Source organism: Maylandia zebra, linkage group LG18, assembly GCF_041146795.1.
Source record: "Maylandia zebra isolate NMK-2024a linkage group LG18, Mzebra_GT3a, whole genome shotgun sequence".
Classification (NCBI taxonomy): Eukaryota; Metazoa; Chordata; class Actinopteri; order Cichliformes; family Cichlidae; genus Maylandia; species Maylandia zebra.
Window position 1 is genome coordinate 3,441,074 of NC_135184.1, and position 20,434 is coordinate 3,461,507.

The 20,434-nt window shown below is 43.3% G+C and overlaps 1 protein-coding gene across 6 annotated transcripts in view; it reads right to left on the reverse strand.

Moving 5' to 3' along the window:
• efr3a (EFR3 homolog A (S. cerevisiae)) overlaps window positions 1-20,434 on the reverse strand; it is a 113,379-nt gene that overhangs the window by 69,696 nt on the left and 23,249 nt on the right. For all 6 annotated transcript variants that reach the window (XM_076876938.1, XM_076876939.1, XM_076876937.1 and 3 more), the window contains 3 exons: window positions 6,062-6,138; window positions 1,905-2,032; window positions 688-838 (listed from right to left, as the gene is read on the reverse strand). In XM_076876938.1, coding sequence (XP_076733053.1) covers window positions 688-838; window positions 1,905-2,032; window positions 6,062-6,138 — 356 coding nt within the window. The remainder of the gene's footprint in view (window positions 1-687; window positions 839-1,904; window positions 2,033-6,061; window positions 6,139-20,434) is intronic.

Consider the following 20,434-nt stretch of genomic DNA (forward strand, 5'->3'; position numbering starts at 1 on the left):
GATTTATGACCTTATTTTTTTGTGTGTGTCAAAAACGTTGTTGTGGCTTTAATCTGGAGGATTGTGGGTTAGTCTGTGATGGGAAACATACGAAGTATGAATAAAGCAGAGTCAACAATAAAATCCTGGTTGCTGCTAAGAGAGTATCCGCCTGAGATTAAAAGTATAATCAAGCTCAAAGTGAGAAGAGCAGAAGCTTTTTATTGCACGCAGTTTACAGCGTGTGAAGGGAAGTTCTGTCCAGCCAACATCTGCAGCGTCGGCAGCTTCAAATGCTGCTGGCATGCATGATGAAGGCACACCAACTGTCCTATCTATGCAAAACAGGCTGTGCGTCACCTGACATGCTAACGCTTCTTCTTTGTAAGACCATTTGTGGAATGTGGACAGAGCACAACACCTGGGAGGCGTTTTTTTAAAAGAGTGAAAGAAAGTGCAAGTGGAAGCAAAGTTCTCTGAGAAACGATGTTTTGGTTTCAGATGCTGTAAAGCATTCATTTAAGGGAAATCTGTACACATTCATCTTTTACATAATCCACAGATTAGTCTGGATTACCTGCTGTACCAATTGGCTTCACTAAGGTTACAGTTCACAGTGTCTTTATCAACACATTTCTGCATGCTCTCCTCCTTTCCCTTCATCTAGAAAAAAGGCTTCGAGTGTGTGTTTCTGTGTTTTCGTCTTACCGAGTTGGTTCCCAGCACCTGCAGGTCTGGCTCTCTAGACTCCAGCAGCTTGGCCACCATGTGCAGGAAACTCTCCACGAAGGGTTTGATGCTCTGAGAGTGACACGCCATCAGCAGCTGGTCCAGAGCCTCCATGGCTATCACCACATTCCTGCACACAGCAATAAGCTTTACACTCATGACACAGGAGCTTTTCAACACCTGCAAGTTTACAGAAACACTACTCCGGATGTATGTCATAGGGGGAGAGGTCTAAGCAGAGACACCCAGACCTTGCCTAACCCACTACCTCCTAATGTGCTAACTGAACAGTTTTTTGAGGCTCTTCTCTATTTAAAAACAGAAGCAGCAAAGGGTGGAGATGAGAGATTGGTTCTGAACAGAGGACGGTGCAGCAGATGTGTTTCGATCAAAATACACAAAAAGAGTGGGTCACTGTCGGGTTGAAAGTGTCTGTGCACTGAGCACATTATTGCATGATGTAACTTTACAGCAGCTCCACCTGGAAGGAGAAGGCTGATGTTACAGACCCGAGCATGCAAACATGTCGCCTTGCTGGGTGATGAGCGGTCCGGTAAGGGTGCGTGGATGCCGTGCAGAAGGTAGACGCGTCTACTCTCTGACCGTCATCCTCAGGGAAACAACATCAGAGCCCATTCAGACAGAAAGTCTGACATTATAATGGTTGTATCGATTCAGTGCTGACAGTCTTCTTTCAGAAATACTTCAGGGAGGTTCTTTGTTCCGTCTCTCAGCTCATTTTAATTACTTTCCAGAGCAGAAATGGGAGTGGACGAGACTTTTAATGTCACTGCACTTCTTCTGATGAGTTTTAATGACAGGTGGCTGGACAGTCTCCTTCACTTTCTGTTTTTAAATGTCACCTAGTATTTCTGAACCTCGGGCTGACTGCGACTGCTTTCATCCTGTTTTTCAGCATCCTTACGTGTCTTTGCTACGTCGCACTACATTCTCAGGTATTTTTCCCTCAGAATTTTTTCTCTTGTCATTTCCAGATTTCCAGTATTTTTTTGGCAAATTCATTTGCAGCTCACTGTTTCACAGGAACTGTGCAGCTTATTCTCCTCCTGCTATCTCACTGAATCTGCATCATGAATTGAAGCTAACAGCATTTGCTGTTTGAGGTGATGAAGGGTTTTCCGGGATAAAACACATTTATCTGGTGCTTGGGACTTAACAAGTCAAACACCACTCACCCGTAGCGGTGTCGCACCACGTCTCTGCTCAGCTTCTCGGCCAGGTAAGCTCCAATCCTGTCCAGTTTCTCTGGAGCCGACACGGCGTAGAAGGTGAGCTTCTCCATGTCCGACTTACTGAGGCCATCCTGGAAACAACAACGCAGTCAGGATTCAGAGGATTTAAACAAAGCCTGCTAAAACTATCTTCTGTCAACACTGACGCACTGACGGATCAGATGATGCACTTTGTCATATAGAGCATCGCATGTAGAGCAGGCTTCCTGAACCCAGAGTTACTCCAGCAGCGTTCAGAGCGTGAACGTTCGAAAAACATTTAGACGTAGAAAAAAGTGCTTGTGCAAATATCTGAAACTGGGTGAAGGATACGTGTTGTATAAAATGCTTTGAGTGCTCAAGCAGAGTAGAAAAGAGTTACATAAGAACCTGTCCACTTAAAATATAAGCTGCTTCAGCCTGCATACAGCCACTACTGCCTCTGCAAGCCACTTTGCAACCCACGTCTTCTTTTAAAAGAGTTTATCTGTTGTCACTGATGCTGTCCTGTCCACTTGGCTTTCATGCGTGCACATGAAGCAGGGCGATACCAAAGCAGAGCCGTAACACAAATTATAAATCAGTGCAGTTTTAACTAAAAACACATCACAATCTTCCCGTATGATTGAAAATAAACTCAGTGCCTTTTAAGACATCACAGCACTCTGTGCTGAATATGTTTGAATTTTGCTGATCGGACGAAACACGAAACTCGACGACGTCACTTTGATTCTATTTTGCTTTTCAGTGTTATTTTACACACGATGTGATGAAGCCAAATATTCATTGCTATTTGCAGCCATCGCTCATCGATGATACAGATTTTCTGCGGTACTATAATAAAGTAATAAGAATATTCTTACAATACTAAAAACTCTTGGACTCGATGTGGCGATCAAAAAGGTTGGATTGAATTCTATCAGATGTAAAGATGAAGAATTTAAAAACTTGAACATGTATCTGGTATTCCCAGCTGTCTCCTCCAGCTCTTGCAGGACCGAGGCGTTCAGAAGCCAGCCAGGAGACATCATCTCTCCAGCACGTTCTCCGCTCTGAGCTCCTCACCCTGCATCTCTAAAGCTGGACCCAGACTCACAGGAAGCTCATTTCCAGCTCTCGTACCCATGATCTCAATTTCTCATTGTCAGAACAAAAAACGAACACTTATCAGCAGGTTCATCGAACGGCAAAAATCAATCTGTCAAAGTTCCAGTCAGACTCTTTCAGTTGATCAAAGTCATCTGAATCCTTCTTTTAACTTCCTAAACTTCATTTTGTGGCACTGACATTAAAACCAGTGGACTGTGAGTGTGTTTAATTTGGCTTCCCTGACATGGATGCAAACGAATGAGCACCACAGATCAGTGCTCAGAAACATTATAGAGACTGAAACTGCACATTATCAGAAATTATTCATACTGAAGTCCAATTACTGCAGCGTATTCACGGCCCTCTCTTCACTCAGGGTCCATTTCTGCCTCGTTAAAACTAACGAGAGCTCGTTCCGGTGTAGGGATTCAGATTCTTCTCTATCAGAGTGCTCAACCTCAGGACTTCAATGCTGTACTGTAGTCAACACGTATACATACTGTATGTACTGACTGGCCAGAGGGGGGAGTTAATTTGAGACCGGCTGTTCCCCGAGTGCTTTCAACCCCTCGGGCGCTCAGTGAGAGATAATTAATTGGCCGAGGTCTCGATCGTTCAGGCATTTTGATTTCCCACTGCACATGTTTGCTTAAACCAAAAGGTCCTTGAGAAGACGTGTGGGGAGGACGCGAAAAAAAAAGAAAAATCCCTCCCCTGAGCACCGGACCAACCACACACACATGTGGCGTTTTAATTAACACGCGTCAAAGAACCAAACAGGTGAGAACAACTTGTGGTGGTCTGGTTATCAAAGCCACGTCACATTTAACTGGCAGAATTATCAAAGTCTGAAGCGTTCATGCGTGGCTCTGCGGTCGACCAATTATCTCCGTGTTGTGTCGATGAAGCTCGTCGGTGGGCGTGTCGCCGGGTCTCCACAGCAATCCCAAAGGTGTGATAAGACCCGGGCAGCAGACGCAGCGCTAACACACTGAGGAAGCTACAGACTTCTGTCTAACAGACTCAGTCTGAAGGTTTTCTGCTTCCTTTGTCTTTTGTACCACAGCGTTTCTGATCAAATGCCAGCAGGACACAAACTTCTCAGTAGAGCTGGGCGATATGAGATTTTTTCATATCACGATATGTTTTTTTCATTTCAGGCGATAACGATATCTATCACGATATAAGCCAAATAACTATATTTGTAAGATTTAAATGTGCCGTTGCTCACAAGTAAAATGTGAAATAATCAGCAGCTTGTTTTGATTTAAATATTTATTTCCCATAATAAGTTCAACAGGGTAGATGTACTTAAGGAACATGAGACTTTTTCAGATAAATAAAGGCAAATATTGCAAACTACACAAAAGGCAGCCGCTAAAGCGTTTAAGTTTCAAAATAGAACAAACAAAACAGACTAAATTGTCAATTCCACTTAGAAACAAAATATTCATTCTAAAAATAAATCTTAGTTTGTTTTACAGAAGAACAGACAAAACTGACTAACTTTTGTCAATATCAAATAAACTGAGAACTAAAAGGAAATTCTCAATCTCTCCTTGTTGTATAGCTTAGCTTTTCAAACAGTTTTAACAGTTACTTTAGTCTGACAAAAGCCGAATGATGAATTAGCGCTTCCAGTCAGAGACTGAGGCTACGTCCACACGTACACGGGTATTTTTGAAAACGGAGATTTTCCGTTTTCGTTTTAAAAAATAATCCCGTCCACACATAAAGGCAGAAATGAAGGAAAACGCTGCTATGAACATGCCAAAGCAGCAGGTGGCGCTAGATTACTAACCGTGCAGAAATGTTGGCCAATCAGAAGTCTAGAAGCCTCGGTGGGAAAAAGTAAACAAAGCTGGGGCATAGAAGCAGAACCGAGTCGTATGTGTGGAGGGACAGTAACTGTGTGTATATGTAAGCATTTAAACACTGCAGAGAGTAGAATTAACAGTAACAGTATTGTAGAAATTCATTTCACCGAAACAATAACGTGGCGCACAGTGTGACGTCAAAAAATGCGCACACCTTTGACGCTGCGTTTTCTCCGTTTTTCTAGTCCACACGTAAATGCAAAAACGGAGTTTTCAAAAATCTTCGTTTTTAGTGACCAAAAACGCCGTTTACGTGTGGACGAAAGGTGCAAACGCATAGAAAAATCTGCGTTTTCAAAAATACCCGGGTACGTGTGGACATAGCGCATGCACCAGTTTATTGTATTTCCAGACTTGCTTTCGGCACAATTTACAGTGCACGCTACTCTGTTTTTTGTCAGACTTGAAATAGCCGAAATACCTTCACACTACGGAACTTCTGTGGCTCTTCCGTTCGACAATCTCTCCGGCATTGGAACCATCATCTGTTTTCTCTTCGGTCACGCTCGGTTGATTTTTCTAGTCGGCACACTCATTTCCTCCATTACCCGGGCGGTACGGTGGCTGGCTGCTTCCCAAACAAATACACATGTGCGGCTTGGCACTTGTGCTGTACGTAACAAGTCACGTGACGTGACGCTGCGGCTGTGATTGGTTCGGCTCTGCGCTACGTAATTTGGATTGGCTGGTTTTTTTTTGTTTTTTGTTTTGTTTTTTTAAGAGGACAAGAGCGGCGAGGTCTATCGCGATAGTTTAATTTTTCTATCGAGAAAAGGTTATATCGCGATACATATCGTTATCGTTCTATCGCCCAGCTCTACTTCTCAGTCCATAAAAACACAGCGGAGGATGTTGGGAAACCCTCGCAGCTTCCCCAGAGCAACAGATAAAGGATCAGTAGAACAAATCTGACACGTGGCCTCACACATGAATGCACAAACTAGTGTTAGTAAAGGTCTTTAGGAGCGCTGTTTCAGCTGTGTTAAGGTAAAAATCTGATACTTTACTAATCTGGATGTAAAACATTTTCACATTAATGGTAGATTTTATGCAGCGGAGGTCACGTCACACCTGGGTCCAGTCTTTGTGTATTTGATTAGATTAAATGTCCTATAGGGGAGACAACAAACATGTAATGTGTTTGCAGGTACTTACTTTGGGGTCCTCAGGGAAGATGTTGTCCACCAGGCGTTTGTACCTCGGCCTCAGCGGCCCACAGCAGCCGCAAACTCCTGCAACGAAGACAGAAATGGCCATCAGTGAAGCCTGACCTCCAACTTTCTGTAATTAGCAGCTGTCTTCATGCCTCACAGACAACAGAAAACTGGGGGCAAGAAATGGAGCTTGTAACCCTTTTAAGTCAGAGTAGCTGAGGACGAAATGTGGAGCTTTCAATTGGATCGATGGAACCTGACTGTAAAACACATTCACATTTCCTCCTGTGACTCATGGACGAGCGCCTGAGACAATCCAAACTTACTCTGGAGTCAGGAGCTGGCTCTGATAGGTCACCTCGTATTGACCAACATGAATTAGCATTACAAGCAGCAGGCCGGGAGTCAATATGAAAGTGATGAGTCATCAGAGTCTAGGATCGGCGGCGAAGAAGTCCTCACGAGGGGCATCTGACTCAGGCGAGTTCATGCAGTGTTCAACTACTGCGTACTTTATGGCCATTTCTTTCTAAGCAGTTAAATCCAAGGTGAGAATTTGTCCTTTCCTAACATTATCCAGTAATTCTCCTAACGCAACATGAAACATTATCATCTTTCTGTCCCGACAGGCCTCAAACTTCACGTGCACACAGAGTTGTGAACGCTCTTCCTGACTGATGAACTCGACCGTCAGTGCAAAGTGTCATCAGTGAAATGTCAGCGTCTCTGCATTCAGAGGAGCAGCAGACCACAGCCGAGGGGTCACGGCAGCGCCGCGCTGCCCTGACAGTCGATCAATGAGGCAAAACATTAGTACGAGGGGAAGCAACTCTGAAATGAGAAGGACAACAGCACTGTGCACACTCGAGCCACCACTCATTCTTTATGCTTTGTTTCCTTCCTGGAAATGATCAAATGGTTGAGAGCAGCAGTTCCCCAAACTTTGAGGCTCCAGAGTTCTGATTTGGACATTGGTGCTTTTTCACCACAGAAGTGCTGGCTTAAGAGTTTCACACAGCACTGCATTTGTAAAGGTTTAATAAATGCAAGGTGTTTATGGAAGCAGTAAAAATGTTTAGCAGTTCTGTAACATTGTGTTAAAATAATACAAATATAACAATTTAGACCTTGACCTTAATTCTGAGAGACTAAGCAGGAGTAGTTGTTGTTGTTTTTTTTACTTCAGACTAAATTTGAAAAACTATTGGAAACCACCAAAAATCAATTAAGGAATTAACAGCATGTAAATTTGGCTCAAGCTGAATCCAAATGCAGAGAATCAGAAGAAAGGAGAGAAATCCTCCAAACATGATCGTCCAAAACACCAAATAACACTTCCCAGAATTAAATTTAAATCCATCAGCTGCAAAGAAACGTTTAAACAGTTTATGAAGCCGGGCGTCATTTATTGATATTTCTTAAAAATCAATCAAGCTCGATGCTTTGAGCGGGCAGCTGGCTCACAACCATCAGAAGATCCAGCTCCAAAAACATCTGCACCAACGCCTCCTCACGCTGCTGATGTTGGAACATTTTCCCAGAAACAGGTAAATAAAACACATTCTCACACTTTGCCTTAATTTTAATTTTCTGTGCTATAAAACCTGAAAGAAAAAAAAAAAGGGGGGGGGGCAGCACGGTGGCAAATTCCACCATCAGGCCGGGGCCTTTCTGTGTGGAGTTTGCATGTTCTCCCCGTGTTTGCGTGGGTTCTCTCCGGGTACTACGGCTTCCTCCCACCGTCCAAAGACATGCAACTTGTGGGGATAGGTTAATTGGATAATCCAAATTGCTACTAGGAGTGAATGTGCGAGTGAATGTGAGTGCGAATGGTTGTCTGTCCCTGTGTGTTAGCCCTGTGACAGACTGGCGACCTGTCCAGGATGTACCCCGCCTCTCGCCCTATGACAGCTGGGATAGGCTCCAGCGCCCCCCGTGACCCTGAAAAGGATAAGCGGAAGCGGATGGATGGATGGATAAAACCTGAAAAGGAGAAGTTTCCACAGACTGACGGCGAGACAGATGTGGCGGTGTGGGTGTGTCATCAGGATAACACTTTGCCAAGATGTTTCTAATCCATTTATTGACTAAATACCAACATTTTTTAATTTTATTTTATTTTTTTAAATTTTATTTTCAGTTGTTACACTGAATACCAACATTTAAAGGCAGATTATGGGAAACAAAAGCAGAAATGCTACTTTCTCCATATTCCTCCGCTTCCCTCCTCAGACTCAGAACACTAACTTCAGGGATCAGGCCTGGGACATCATTTCCCAGGAGCCCCTGCTGCTGACACCCTTCATAAGATGGAAGGTGACTGCAACACCTCCAGAGAGCAGTCCTCGGGGGAACCTGCAGATTACCAACTTCATTAAGGCTTGTATCAACAACCTGCCGCCACTTTAAAGCATTCATTACAGATCCTACAATTGCCTGCCACATTAGGGCGGCGGGGGGAGCGGCCGTCTGTTAGTGCAACTCGTCGGCTTTAATGGAATTCAGCTCCGACGCTCTACACCTGTAAGCGCGACACAGAGACTCTGACAAAGTCACGTTGTTCACAGCCATGAGCGTGTGCACGTCCCTGCTTTGCTAATTCTGACTTAAATCTTCGTTTTCATGTCTTAACCAAAGTTTTGGCCTCGTTATTGTGACCGTCAGCTGACACGACTTTCATGTCCATCACAGTGTTGCACATCAACAGTTGGGCCTCTAGAATGAGTAAAATCAGAAGCTTCTTCAGATTAAACATCGCGTTTGTGCCTCTCGCTGCAGTCATCTTATACACGGCTTATTTACAGCCTTCACACTTGAAAAGGTGAAGACGCATGAATGTAAACGCGCACATGCTGGGCTCTTGCAGAGACACAGCGTGTGTGTTTGTGTGTTTGCAGACGTTGAGGATGAAGTGGAAACACCTGGGAGGCCGCGGCTCCTCCTGCGCGAGGCGTTCAGGGACAGCAGATGGATCGGGCCAAAAACGGCGCTGCAGAGGGGGGAGGTGGTGTGACAGCTTTCTGTTTCCATCCTCGTTAACTCGCCTCTCATTCCAGCGTCCGCAGCAGCTCAGGGTGAAAATGCATCCACCTTTAAAGGACTAGTTTAAAGAGAGGCTCAAGGCACATGTGCAGTTATCATATAATCCCGCTAGCTCCGCCCTCAGAGACCTTCAGGGGTGTATTTAAAAAGTCAGTTTCACTGAGGAAGGTTCCTAACTGAGTGAAGTATCGTCAGTCAGATTCTCTGAGCACCATCGGTATTCCTCTACCTTCTGACTACACTGAGGTCAAGGAAAAGGAGGCAGAGGTCAAATTTTGGACTAATCGAGTGCACCCGGGCTCCGGTGCTCAGCTTCCTCTTTGCCAAGCCGTCTGTCTCTTGACAGCTCTAATGCTTCCTTTAACATTCGGTCCTCTTCGCCTTGTATTTTGAGCTGTGATCCTTTTTTGATCAGTTTACCATCTCACTGCGTTTCCTGGACCGCCTTCAGCCCCGCTCAGCTCGTCTGTATGGAGGCACCAACAGCAGAAAATGAACGACAGCAGCTTTAAATTACATTAAAACTAATTCTGGTTTCGAGCATCGTGACTTCAGCGCCATAATAGAGGCGATGCATCAATTCAAGCATTGCGCTGCAGAGAAGGCTGCGCGACTGCTGCGGGCTTCAGACGGAGAGACCGTGGTGGTCGTTCAAACACACAAATAAATTACAAACACGCACAACAAAGTGAGCGGGCTGAGGAGAGGCCATTACAGAGGATGGAATCCATCATCCTGCAGCGACGAACACAAAGGCGGACGGACGTTGGTTAACACGTCCTGACAAACCGCTGGAGTCATGCAGCGAAGCATGAATCGCCACTAAACGTCTGAATCCACTTCTGTCTGCAGTGGGTCTAAATAGCTTGTAGCACGTGCTTTAATCACAGTTGCATGTTGGGTAGAGATTTGTCATCAGACAGTTGCTTTGCCCCCGAGCAACACCTGAGTACTAACATCATTTTTCTTGGTTGATATCCAGCCCAGCACAGAGCTGCACGTGTTTGATTAATCAAATATTATGGTTTGCATTTTTATGTGAAGTGAAAATAAGAAGCTAAAGCAGGAGGATCACAGAGCTGCAGAGGTAAGCACGATAAACTCAGATTTCTGAAACTGTTGCTCTGAGATTTTCTGCTCGTTTGTCACATTGAGACTAATATCTGTGTCTCATTTTAATGAGAAACCAACCAGACTGTGATTAAAATTTTATACTGAACTGAAGCGTCGCGTTTGTCCTTCTCATCTAGTTTAGTACTTTATTTTTCTTTACTTAATGATCATTAAACTTTTTAAACAGAAGAGTTTGAAATGTTGGTTAAATAGAAAAAAAACAAACGTGGGGTCGAGTTTGACCTACCGGAGCTCACGAGGCCTCGTCTGTTTGAGGAGCGGTTGTAGCTGAAGGCTCCGTCAGCCTCGGTTCGAGGCACCTGCCTGTATCTCCTCAGGATACCCCTCCTCACGTTACCACAAAATGACGGCATAATTGCAGAAAACTTCAATTTATCCCAACTGTGGTCCAAACAGATCCCACAGCCTCAGTGGGCAGGCATGGGCTTCTCTTCTTGGAGTAAATCCTCCAAAATGAGACTGTCTGCTCAAAAAGTAGATTCTGTGTCCGCCTCACCAGTGACACCAAGAAAACGTTCCAGCTTCACCTTTTCATGCTTTTTCCCTGGTACAGGATCAGCATCACATCTGTGATGGACAACATGCTCAACCACTGGGCTTCGAGCTGGAGCTGCGAGTCTACAATCACCTGGGATTACCCCACGTTCTGGCAGAGAAGACGACACCCTGCCGGGCCTAATGTAGGTCTGTCTACAGGGTCTCGGGTTACCGGCCTCTGCGCTCACTGGAAAACGTAATCCAACACAGAGACGGGGACAAAACCTGGCAACAGAAGAGCCTCAAAGTGTCTCTGACATCATCTCAGAGCAGGAGCTCAGTGAGAAATGAGAGGAACATTAACCTGAGAACCACAAATAAAAGCTTTGTGGTTCCTTTTAATCACATGACAGGACGTCACAAGACTTAAAAGGTAAAAAACCAGAGAAGAAAGGTTCCACAAGCTGGACACAAAAACGAATTATATGCTCTATTCATGAAAATGTAAACACATTTTTAATAATGGTTATACACTATGAAAAAAATGCATGTAAATGAGCTCCCTTACATCCTTGTTGGTAACACATCCTGTCCTCGTGAGTGGCAGTTTACAGTCAGCCTATATTTATATCTCCAAAACAAAACAGAGAAGAAAGGGTCTGGAAGGATCAGGGCTGGAAGAAGCACGATGACCAAGAGCTGTTCAAATAACTAAATAAATGGAAACTAAAACAGATTAAAAGGAATGATCTAGAAGAATGGACCGGGCTGTCAGGACACGGGCTACAAGTAGTTTTTGGCAAGCTGAGGCATTTAAATGGAAAAGATTCCCAGTAGAAATCACACAATGTGGAAAAGCCTTTTGGGAAAAGTCCTGGGAATGTGCCAGTTTGGTTGGTATAGACATGAGTAAACATACAGCTCCAAAACCAGCCCTGTGTCTGGATACATGAACACCTGTGGACCAGAAATCCAAAAAAATGCAAACTGAAAGCAGCAGAACCAACCAGGAACCTCCAGGGATGAAAAATGAAGCCAAGAATTGAACCTCCTCTAATGGCCTCTGTAGGATCTCTCCAAAAACGAGTCAGTCCCCACAGGCAAGTTTACACAATAAATGTTTAGGCCTGCAACAAAGCATGATTGTAGTTCTCTGTGGAGAGCTTCCAGTTCATAACAACTACGAGAGGGGCGCTTTAAATTGTTTACATTTCATTTATGCTTAAAGTTGCATATAATTCAGAGTTAGGGGTGGATACCAGCTGAAGTAGCTGTTGCTGACTGTTATTGGAGAAGCTTCAGATCAGCTAATTCGATTCCACTCGACCTCTCGAATGGGCTTTTTAGTGCAATCAATCAGTTTTGGTAACTCAAACTGTTACTTCAAAGGTTTAAAGACTACTTGTTCTGGTTTTGCTTATTTCCTGCGACACACGTCATCTTCAACTCATTGATGCTCATTTTAAACATGGACAAAGTTTTAATTAATGACGCACTTTTCAGGCTAACCACTCTGTTTCACACGTTTTTTTCTACTCTTGGATGTGCATGATGTCACAGAGTGTAGATATCCTGAAAAGGTCACGTAAGGTAAGGAAGCCCCACCCATCTGCAGGTTAATGGGCTGCCAATCAAAAAGAGTTACAGAAACAGGTGAGATGCTGCACATAAAGAGGGATTATTTTGAACAGTGATTCATGCAAAGCAACTGTAGAGCAGAATATGTTGCCTTTGAGTTGAGGTATTGATACATGGCCTTCTGTCTGTTGCTATTTTATTTCAAGGCTAAAAAAATAAATGATGACACTCAGCAACACTCTACACTCACGGATGGATGTTTTCCCCAGCTGTATAAATGATTACATCACCAATCAACCTACATAAGAGGGCGGTTGTATTTCCTCCTCATTTTCATCCATATTTAAAGCCAGTAAACACATCAGGTTTAGTTTTCTTTCATCAGATATGTTACCCTATACTTCCAGTGGCGTATACAGAGGTAGAATTATGTTCTTCAGACCCTACAGCTCCATGAAAACATACACCTCAAGACCTCTTAAGCATGACGCTGCTGCTCCATCTACTACTTCCATCTTTTCTTCAGCCGTAAGTAAAAACAAACACACCTCCCACCAACGCAACTCTCACCTCTGGCATCGGCCCGTCCTTTAATCTACACCTAAACCGTCTGCAAGGCACGTAATCTACAAGATTAAAGAGTGCCCTCACCCCTGCTGATTAATTCCCTGCCCTTTGACAAGCAGATGAAAGCCATGTTCTCCCTCCCTCTCTCTCTACACACTGTCAATCAGGCGCCCGACAGCATCCTCCTCGCTGCGCCCTTGTTCGCCTCGCGTTTTTGGGGTCGCAGATGAGTGTGCGCGGGCCCGTCTGGCTGCTGAGACGCCGTCCTTGGAGATAAGAAAAATTAATAAAGTTGAGTCTGTGATGATAGAAGCTGGATTTAAATGAGCTGTGAGAGCGGCCTGAAGGAGAGCAGCGGGCGGCTGAGCGTGTTATTGTTAAAATTTTCAAGGGAAAGCAGGGCGATGTTATCAGACAGGAAACATAATCCTCTCACTGAAGGACTACAGACGAGGACGCAGGTATTTATATGAAGATATAAAGCTGATACAGATCCATCTTCATCAGCTCTGACACTGATCTGATGCACAAGCATGGTCCCCTACATCTTTTAGAAAGACATGAAGGGAGCATTAAAGCCACTGAAGGACATCCAGGACGTGATGTTAAGTTAATCTAATGGACGTAACTGAGATGATGTCCGTGTGCCATAAAAACCCAGCATGGTTTGGCTGAAATATCACAGAACAGCTGGAAGCATGTCCAGGGTGTTTTCGTGCTTCGTGCTCACACTGAACTCAAATCATCTGCAAGCCCTTCTGAAACCCTACGCCATAACCTGATGTTTACTCGTTAGAAATGTAACAACATGTTTCTTCGACCCAGTCTGCAGCGACTGCGATGGACCCGTTTAGCAGGGCTGGGCTATATTATACCGTTCACGGAAATACCGGTACAATGTTAGGCAACGATAAGAAAAAGAAATATCGCGATAATATGTGTAAAACGCGCATGTGCACATGGCCGAAAAAGCATGGCGGTAACGGAGAATGAGAAGGGAGAAAGCGGATCGTTCAGTGAAACGGATGAACCAGAATTGGTTTGTAAAAATGGTGCCACTTCAGTGATGTGGAACTGGTTTGGTGTTTGTCCGTCAGATACCCATCAAAGCACTTTTTTTTGTAGAACATGCAAGCGAGCCGTCGTTATTACCGTATTTGTCGGACTAAGGTGCTCGTAAATCTGGGAGTAATCTGGGTCCTATACTCCGTCCCTTTCAGGTCCCAAAGTCAAACGAACACTGCAGCATCACTGAGAGTTAAAAGCTGTCTAAATTCTTTCATCTTTAATAAAACAATCAGCATTGCTGCTTTACCAGGTGTAACTATGAAGTTTAACATCCAGGCATCCATGAAAAAAAGAATTTATTACATTTAATGGAGTTAAAAGTTAGCAGGAAGTTAGCGGAAGTTAGCTCGCTAGTTTCGCTAGTTACCTAAGCATGATGTAGCATGTTCTGACTGAGATTTCTGAAAAAATTCAAATGTACAGCTCTGCTATCACTTCCAACATAAATGAAGACAGGAAACTAAACAGCAGTGACGTTTGTAGGGTTACTGAAGTTGGGCTAGCTGGTATATAATGATGTGCTACGTGATCGCTAGCGACACAGCTATGTTAGCATAACATAAACCGTGAAGCTGCAGGATTTAAGCTAACACTTTTCCACTCGATAAAAGTTAACGTGAAGGTTCCTGGTGGTCAGGGACAAATGCAATCCTATGGCAGGATGCTGTAAACGGACCAAACTTCAGTCAGGAGAACAACTGAGATAATCCATCCACAATACCAGGTTAGTGATTAATATACTGCAACAACATGGGAACAGAGCAGCTGTGATAGAATACAGCATTAACAAATCAATGGTACAGAAGTGGAAGAAGCAAGAAGAATGAGTTGAATAGTTTGATTTATCTGACTGCTTTGTTTCGCTTAATGTGCCTTAATACCCCGTGCACCTTATGGTCCGAAAAATACGTATTTCACTTTTTTATTTGCCACACTGCAGTTTATTGTTGCAAAGCACCTCTTTATAACTTTAGTGGATATTATACATGGTTATGCTCAGGATACGTCAGCCCATTTCTACTGGAAATGCCTTTTGGTTAAACTGTCAGCAAGGAATTTGCATTGGCACTGTTACATTTTTATATAGCTTTAGTGCACATAAAAAAAAAACAGCTGCTTGTTTAAGTGAAAATAAATGGAATGGGGTTTTTTGCGCTTGTAAAGTTGTGGAGTTGTATTTTGTCTCGCAATCAGTTATATTGTGAGTTATATCGTTATCGCAAATTTTCAAATATATATCGTGATAAATATTTTTGGCCATATCGCCCTGCTATACCGTTTAGTGCTGCCGTTTACTGCTGCTTCTTCTTCTGTTACCATTTTTCAAAGAGATCAGAAGAGAATGGAGCAAATCAAAGACAGAAACTCTGCCAACTAGTGTTTTGGTGGTGAAATTGAACAACAAAGCAGACAGGAGCATAAATGCTGGTACGACGTAGGCTCTGCAAGTCCCACCACTCCAACAACCCTTTAATGGATAAAGCAGTAAAGAAAATGAATAAGATGGGCTTGTAGAGTCAATTTCTCCCTTTTTAAGAACTCATCCATTTAAAGTTACTGACTTAGTTGACTTGATAGGTGGCCCGACACAAGCAGCTGCAGATTTCACCTCCACTAATTCACGACACTGAACCCGACTCTCTCTGCTACACTTATACTGTTGGAATTAGCTGATAAAAATCTGTCTGTGCTCCAGTTTTGGTGAGTGAAATTGCTGTATTGAAGTCTGTTAGTACCAATTAGCAGATATATGAATCTGTCCATTGCACCTGTTGGTGAAATATGCAAATCTGTGAATGCATGTTCAAGAATTAAAAGCAAACTGTTTGTATACGATGTGTCCAACATATTCAAATATGTCATTTTTATTTCACCTGGAAAGAAAAAAGGACCCACTTTGTACATCCATCTCCAACAGGCTCACTGTCAGTCAGGAAGACGAAGGAAATATGGAAATCTGACACATCATGACTCCAATATTTACTTCACACCTAAAAAGTGTCTCATCAGATCTGCAGCTGTGAGCCTGTTTGTTACATTAACAGTTACACATTATTTATACATGAATGTCTGCTGCTCATACCCATAAATATCCTGATATTTATGCATTTTGCAAATGGCCCGAGTGTTTGCTTGTTTTGAAAACCCTTCCTGTGAATGGCTGGTGGGCTCATTGACTTGCATTACCACATCCTGCTTTTGAACCTTGAAGGACACATGCACAAAAACAGATGATGGCCCATAAATTTACAGCCTCCCTGTCGCTCTGGAGCTGTCCCAGCCAGACGGATATCTAAATTTATGCTGCTTAAAAATCTGTTTTTCCCCCTCAGTCTGTGGCTCGGAGTTGTGGCCGGGTTTCGGCGGTCTGTCAGCAGGATTATCTGACCGCCGGACACACAACTTCTCAAGGTCTCTTATTTATCAGCAGAAGGTGAGCTCGCTGCACCCGTTCCTTTGCAGAAATGCTGTTTATATTAAAGCACAGTCGGAGAGCTCAGATGTTCAGCTGTAAGACTTCTGCCTATTTTGTTAGTTCAACCTTAGTTTGTGAAACGCTGGGACCAAAACACTGATCAGATTATCAGATTTATTTTCCCTGCATGCACTGCTACCTTTCACATCATAAACGTGGCCACTGCGAAATGAAACTGTGGAGGCTAAACTTCTGTAATATGTGGATTTTTCTCCGATTCGTCTCTGGCTCGAGTAAGATAAGGACTACTCTTCATTTTATTCCCAACAATGGGCAGGATGAAAGAGTTAGGATGTGCTGTTATTTAGGAAGATATTTTATAATGAGTTTCTGACATGAACGATGGGGTGAAACACCTTAAACTTCTTAAAGCTTTCAGGAAAAAAAGAAAATACAGAGTGAGCTGTTAGGGTTACATGAGCCGGGGCATTTAGACCTCAGAGCGAAAGGACAACATTCATTTTGGGACATTATAAAAGGGAGTCGAGCAATACAGGTCGAGGGAGTTTGGACTCATAAGCAGAGTAATAAACTCTCCTGTGGTGCTCAATATTACTGCGACCTTTCCTCGATGTGCAGACGCAGGATGCCAGGAGGACTCATAAAACAGCCTGTTTAGTCCAGTTTGTTTCTCATTTAACGAGTCAGTCTGTTGGATTTAACTCGCTGTCTTTGCAAATATAATATATTTGTTCCATTTGGTGCGATCAGTGACATCAGATCTGATCTTTCAGCCAGAGTTTCGGAGGAAACGGACTTAACTGAGACCAAAAAAACATGCTGCCAGTATCATCCAAACGATACCAAAGCTATCACAGACTAAGCTAAGCTAACTAGCATGCTATAGCTGTGACATTACTCCAAAAGGTTTGCTCCCACGCAGCCTGTGAGTTGTTTGGTTAAAATTATCTTCACATTCAAAACCAGTCAGGGAGTCGGCATCATCTCATATACTCATCTTTTTCTTTTAATCCTATTTTTGGACAATCTGTGAAAAGCTAAAAACTCACCCATCACAATGTAGACTACAAGGCCCTAATTATTTAATCTCTAAATGTTTATATCATTTAATCTAAAAATACGTTTAATTGATCCAACATGAACTAACCGAGACTTTCTTTGTTTGAATCAACAAATAATTTTTTTCCTCCACAAACTGTGATGAGGGTAAAGTTACGTTCAGGTGTCTGTACAACAACTTCATTATCTGGTCGTTTACACTTCTTTTTTGAATCTTCAAATATTAATTTACATTACAGTTTATTTCAATCTCAACGTTGAAGCTATAATAACCTCTACTAATTTTAGTTTATTGCATTTGTTTATGAATTATGCAAATACCCTCTCTGCTAATTACTCCCCCCCCTCACCCACAGTGTCTGTAAGATAATATAGAGCAAATACTTCTGCTTTGGAGAATTACGCTTACCTTTATACACTTTAACAATCACACAACATCTCAACCTCATCTAGAGTTGACAATTAAAACGCTTCCCTCCGTGCTTCGTGTTGTATTAGTTAACACATCTTAAAGCACGTGCAGAATTCGTTGAGTCTTAATTTGCATAATAAATCTACAAGTTAAAGTTTTTCCCTGAAACCAAGGATATTCACCAACACTTCCCTTATTTATACAGTAGAGAGATTTGCGATGGTATCGCCTTGAGCGCTCTCACCTTCCCCGTGGCACTGCCTTATAAACATTTAACCAGCAGCCACAGGAACAGTCGGCGCCTTGTGATAAATTTGTTATGTTCGAAAGTGAATTATGATCCAACTACAGATAGTGGATTTGTTGCGGAGGCGGTGGAAGCTCAGTGTTTCTCATTTAAATATTTATGTAGAGGAGACAAAAGAAGGAAATGGAAACGGAGTCAGATGAAATCTGAGGGTTCACGTTTCCTAGATGGTGAAGAGGAAGGAGGCGTCACGGGGAACTTGAGCTCTCTGCAAACGCTGAGGCGGGAAGGTACAAGTCTTACAAAACGACAAATGGATTATTTTGCTTTAAGCACAGTGAATATTAACCCCTAAAACAGAACAGAGGGGACAAAAAATACTGCAGTTTTATTTAAAGCTACAGGTTTCAGGTTTAAATACTTTAAACTGAGTATTACTTCATGAATGTCTGCGTGTTGGTGACTGAGGTCACAGTTGGGCCAGACCACGAAGGATTGTTTTATAATCCTTTATTAAAAGATAACGGCTTCTCAAGGTGTGTTGGAACAGATTCCTGATGATGTTAAATGTTAAAAAGCAGTAAAGGATGCACTAGAAAAACATCAAGCACTCTTTGACTGGTAAAGGTAGACTTTAGTGTGTCTGTGGGGTCAACAATACATCACTGACAGCCATGCTTCCCAAAGCATCTTCTACTTTTCCAGACTTAGGTCAAGGAAGCCAAGCAGGTAATCCAAATGTGCTTTGTTCCCAGCAAAATGTTGTTGTGGGTCCAGCTCAGAGTCTCCTCCCATCCAATCAGATGCCTGGATCATCTCAGCTGGATCCTTTCCCCGGGATCTTCTCCAGCCATGCCAAGCTCGTTTTCCATGGTGGACCGCATACAGCTCACTTTGATCTTAAAATGGGCTGGAACAGTAAATTCCTCTGTCAGCGTAAAGAAGTTTACCTACACATTCAACCCTCGAGTCTTTGGGTTTAAATTGTAAGAAATAAATGTGTAAGATTAGAGAGAACCTCTGCTTTTGATAATTATAGTATGAACAGCCATGTCTTTACCTCTTTCATCTATTACCTATCAGTAAGAAATGCTGTGAAATTTACGGAGTGTCTGGCAGTCTGGCCCCTGGGCCTTATGTTTGACACCCCTGCTCTACAACGAGCTCCCTCTGGATGTCCAAGCTCTTCATCGCATCTTTGAGGCCGTACCGTTTGAGAAAATGCGTTTTGGCACCTGTGACCCGTTTAAGACCTGAATTAGTTAAAAGGTTGAGTTCTTGAGAAAGCAAACCATTAAATTAGTCAAATAAAAACCACAAAACAGTAAGTGGCTGTTGAATGATAGAAAACCTGTTCAACATCTATTAAAAAAAAAAAAAAACCTTACAAATTTACATGAAGAATAAAACTTAAAGCTAATTAATGCCAGTTCTTGCAGACTTCTTGTCTTCTGAGCAGCAAATGACCGAATCGGAGCTTCATAACAATCTGCAGACGGGTTCTAAAAAGCAGGCTTCCAGCAGGAATAAAGGCTCTTAAATAAATCATCTTGTCTCCACGACACTCAAATGATCTACGTGACCTCCTGATCCGAGGCCAACAGACCACCATCAAGATGAGGGAACACAAAGCGACCTCTTGAAAATCCACAGGAAGTCCAAGATGGCGACTCAGCAGGGTCCAGCATTTCAACATTTTCAGCAAAGGCCAGCGGGGATCCTACTCAGCACCAGTGAGGTCAAGCTTATAAGAGCGCATCCGGCGACATTTGGGTTTTAAAAAACGCTTTCAAGAAACAGAAGCTGCTGTCTCCCAGCCGCCCGCTCCATCAGTCTGACACAGAGGGGGTAGCTAAAGCCGAGCGGCTCGAAGAATGACTCCAACGGCTGAGCCGGGAGATCCATCAAAAACAGCAGGGAGGAGGATGATTGCTGAGCCGACCCATCCGTCTCTGAGCAAATTACAGCCACCGGCAGGGAGAAATCAGCCAGCATAGACAGGGAGAGGTGGATGCAGGGGGAAGAGTGAGGAAAAAGCGAGAGGAGGAGTGAAAGAGGGGAAGAAAGGAAGGAAAATGGGGGTAAAAAAGGGACAAAACAGAACAAAAGGTTTAAAAGGGCAAAAGACTTGAACGGGTGGCATCACGGGTGATGGTAGAGGGAGAAAAACAAGAAGGGAGAAAACACTGAAGAGGTTATGAGGAGGAGGAGAGGCTACAACCTGACAGATGAGCCCAATATAAAGACCTCCACCCTCCCATCCACCTCCCAGACAAGGAAGCTCTGGAGGACACTGAAGATGACGACATTAATCACAGATCTGACGTCCAGACCAAAACTTCACTTGTATGTA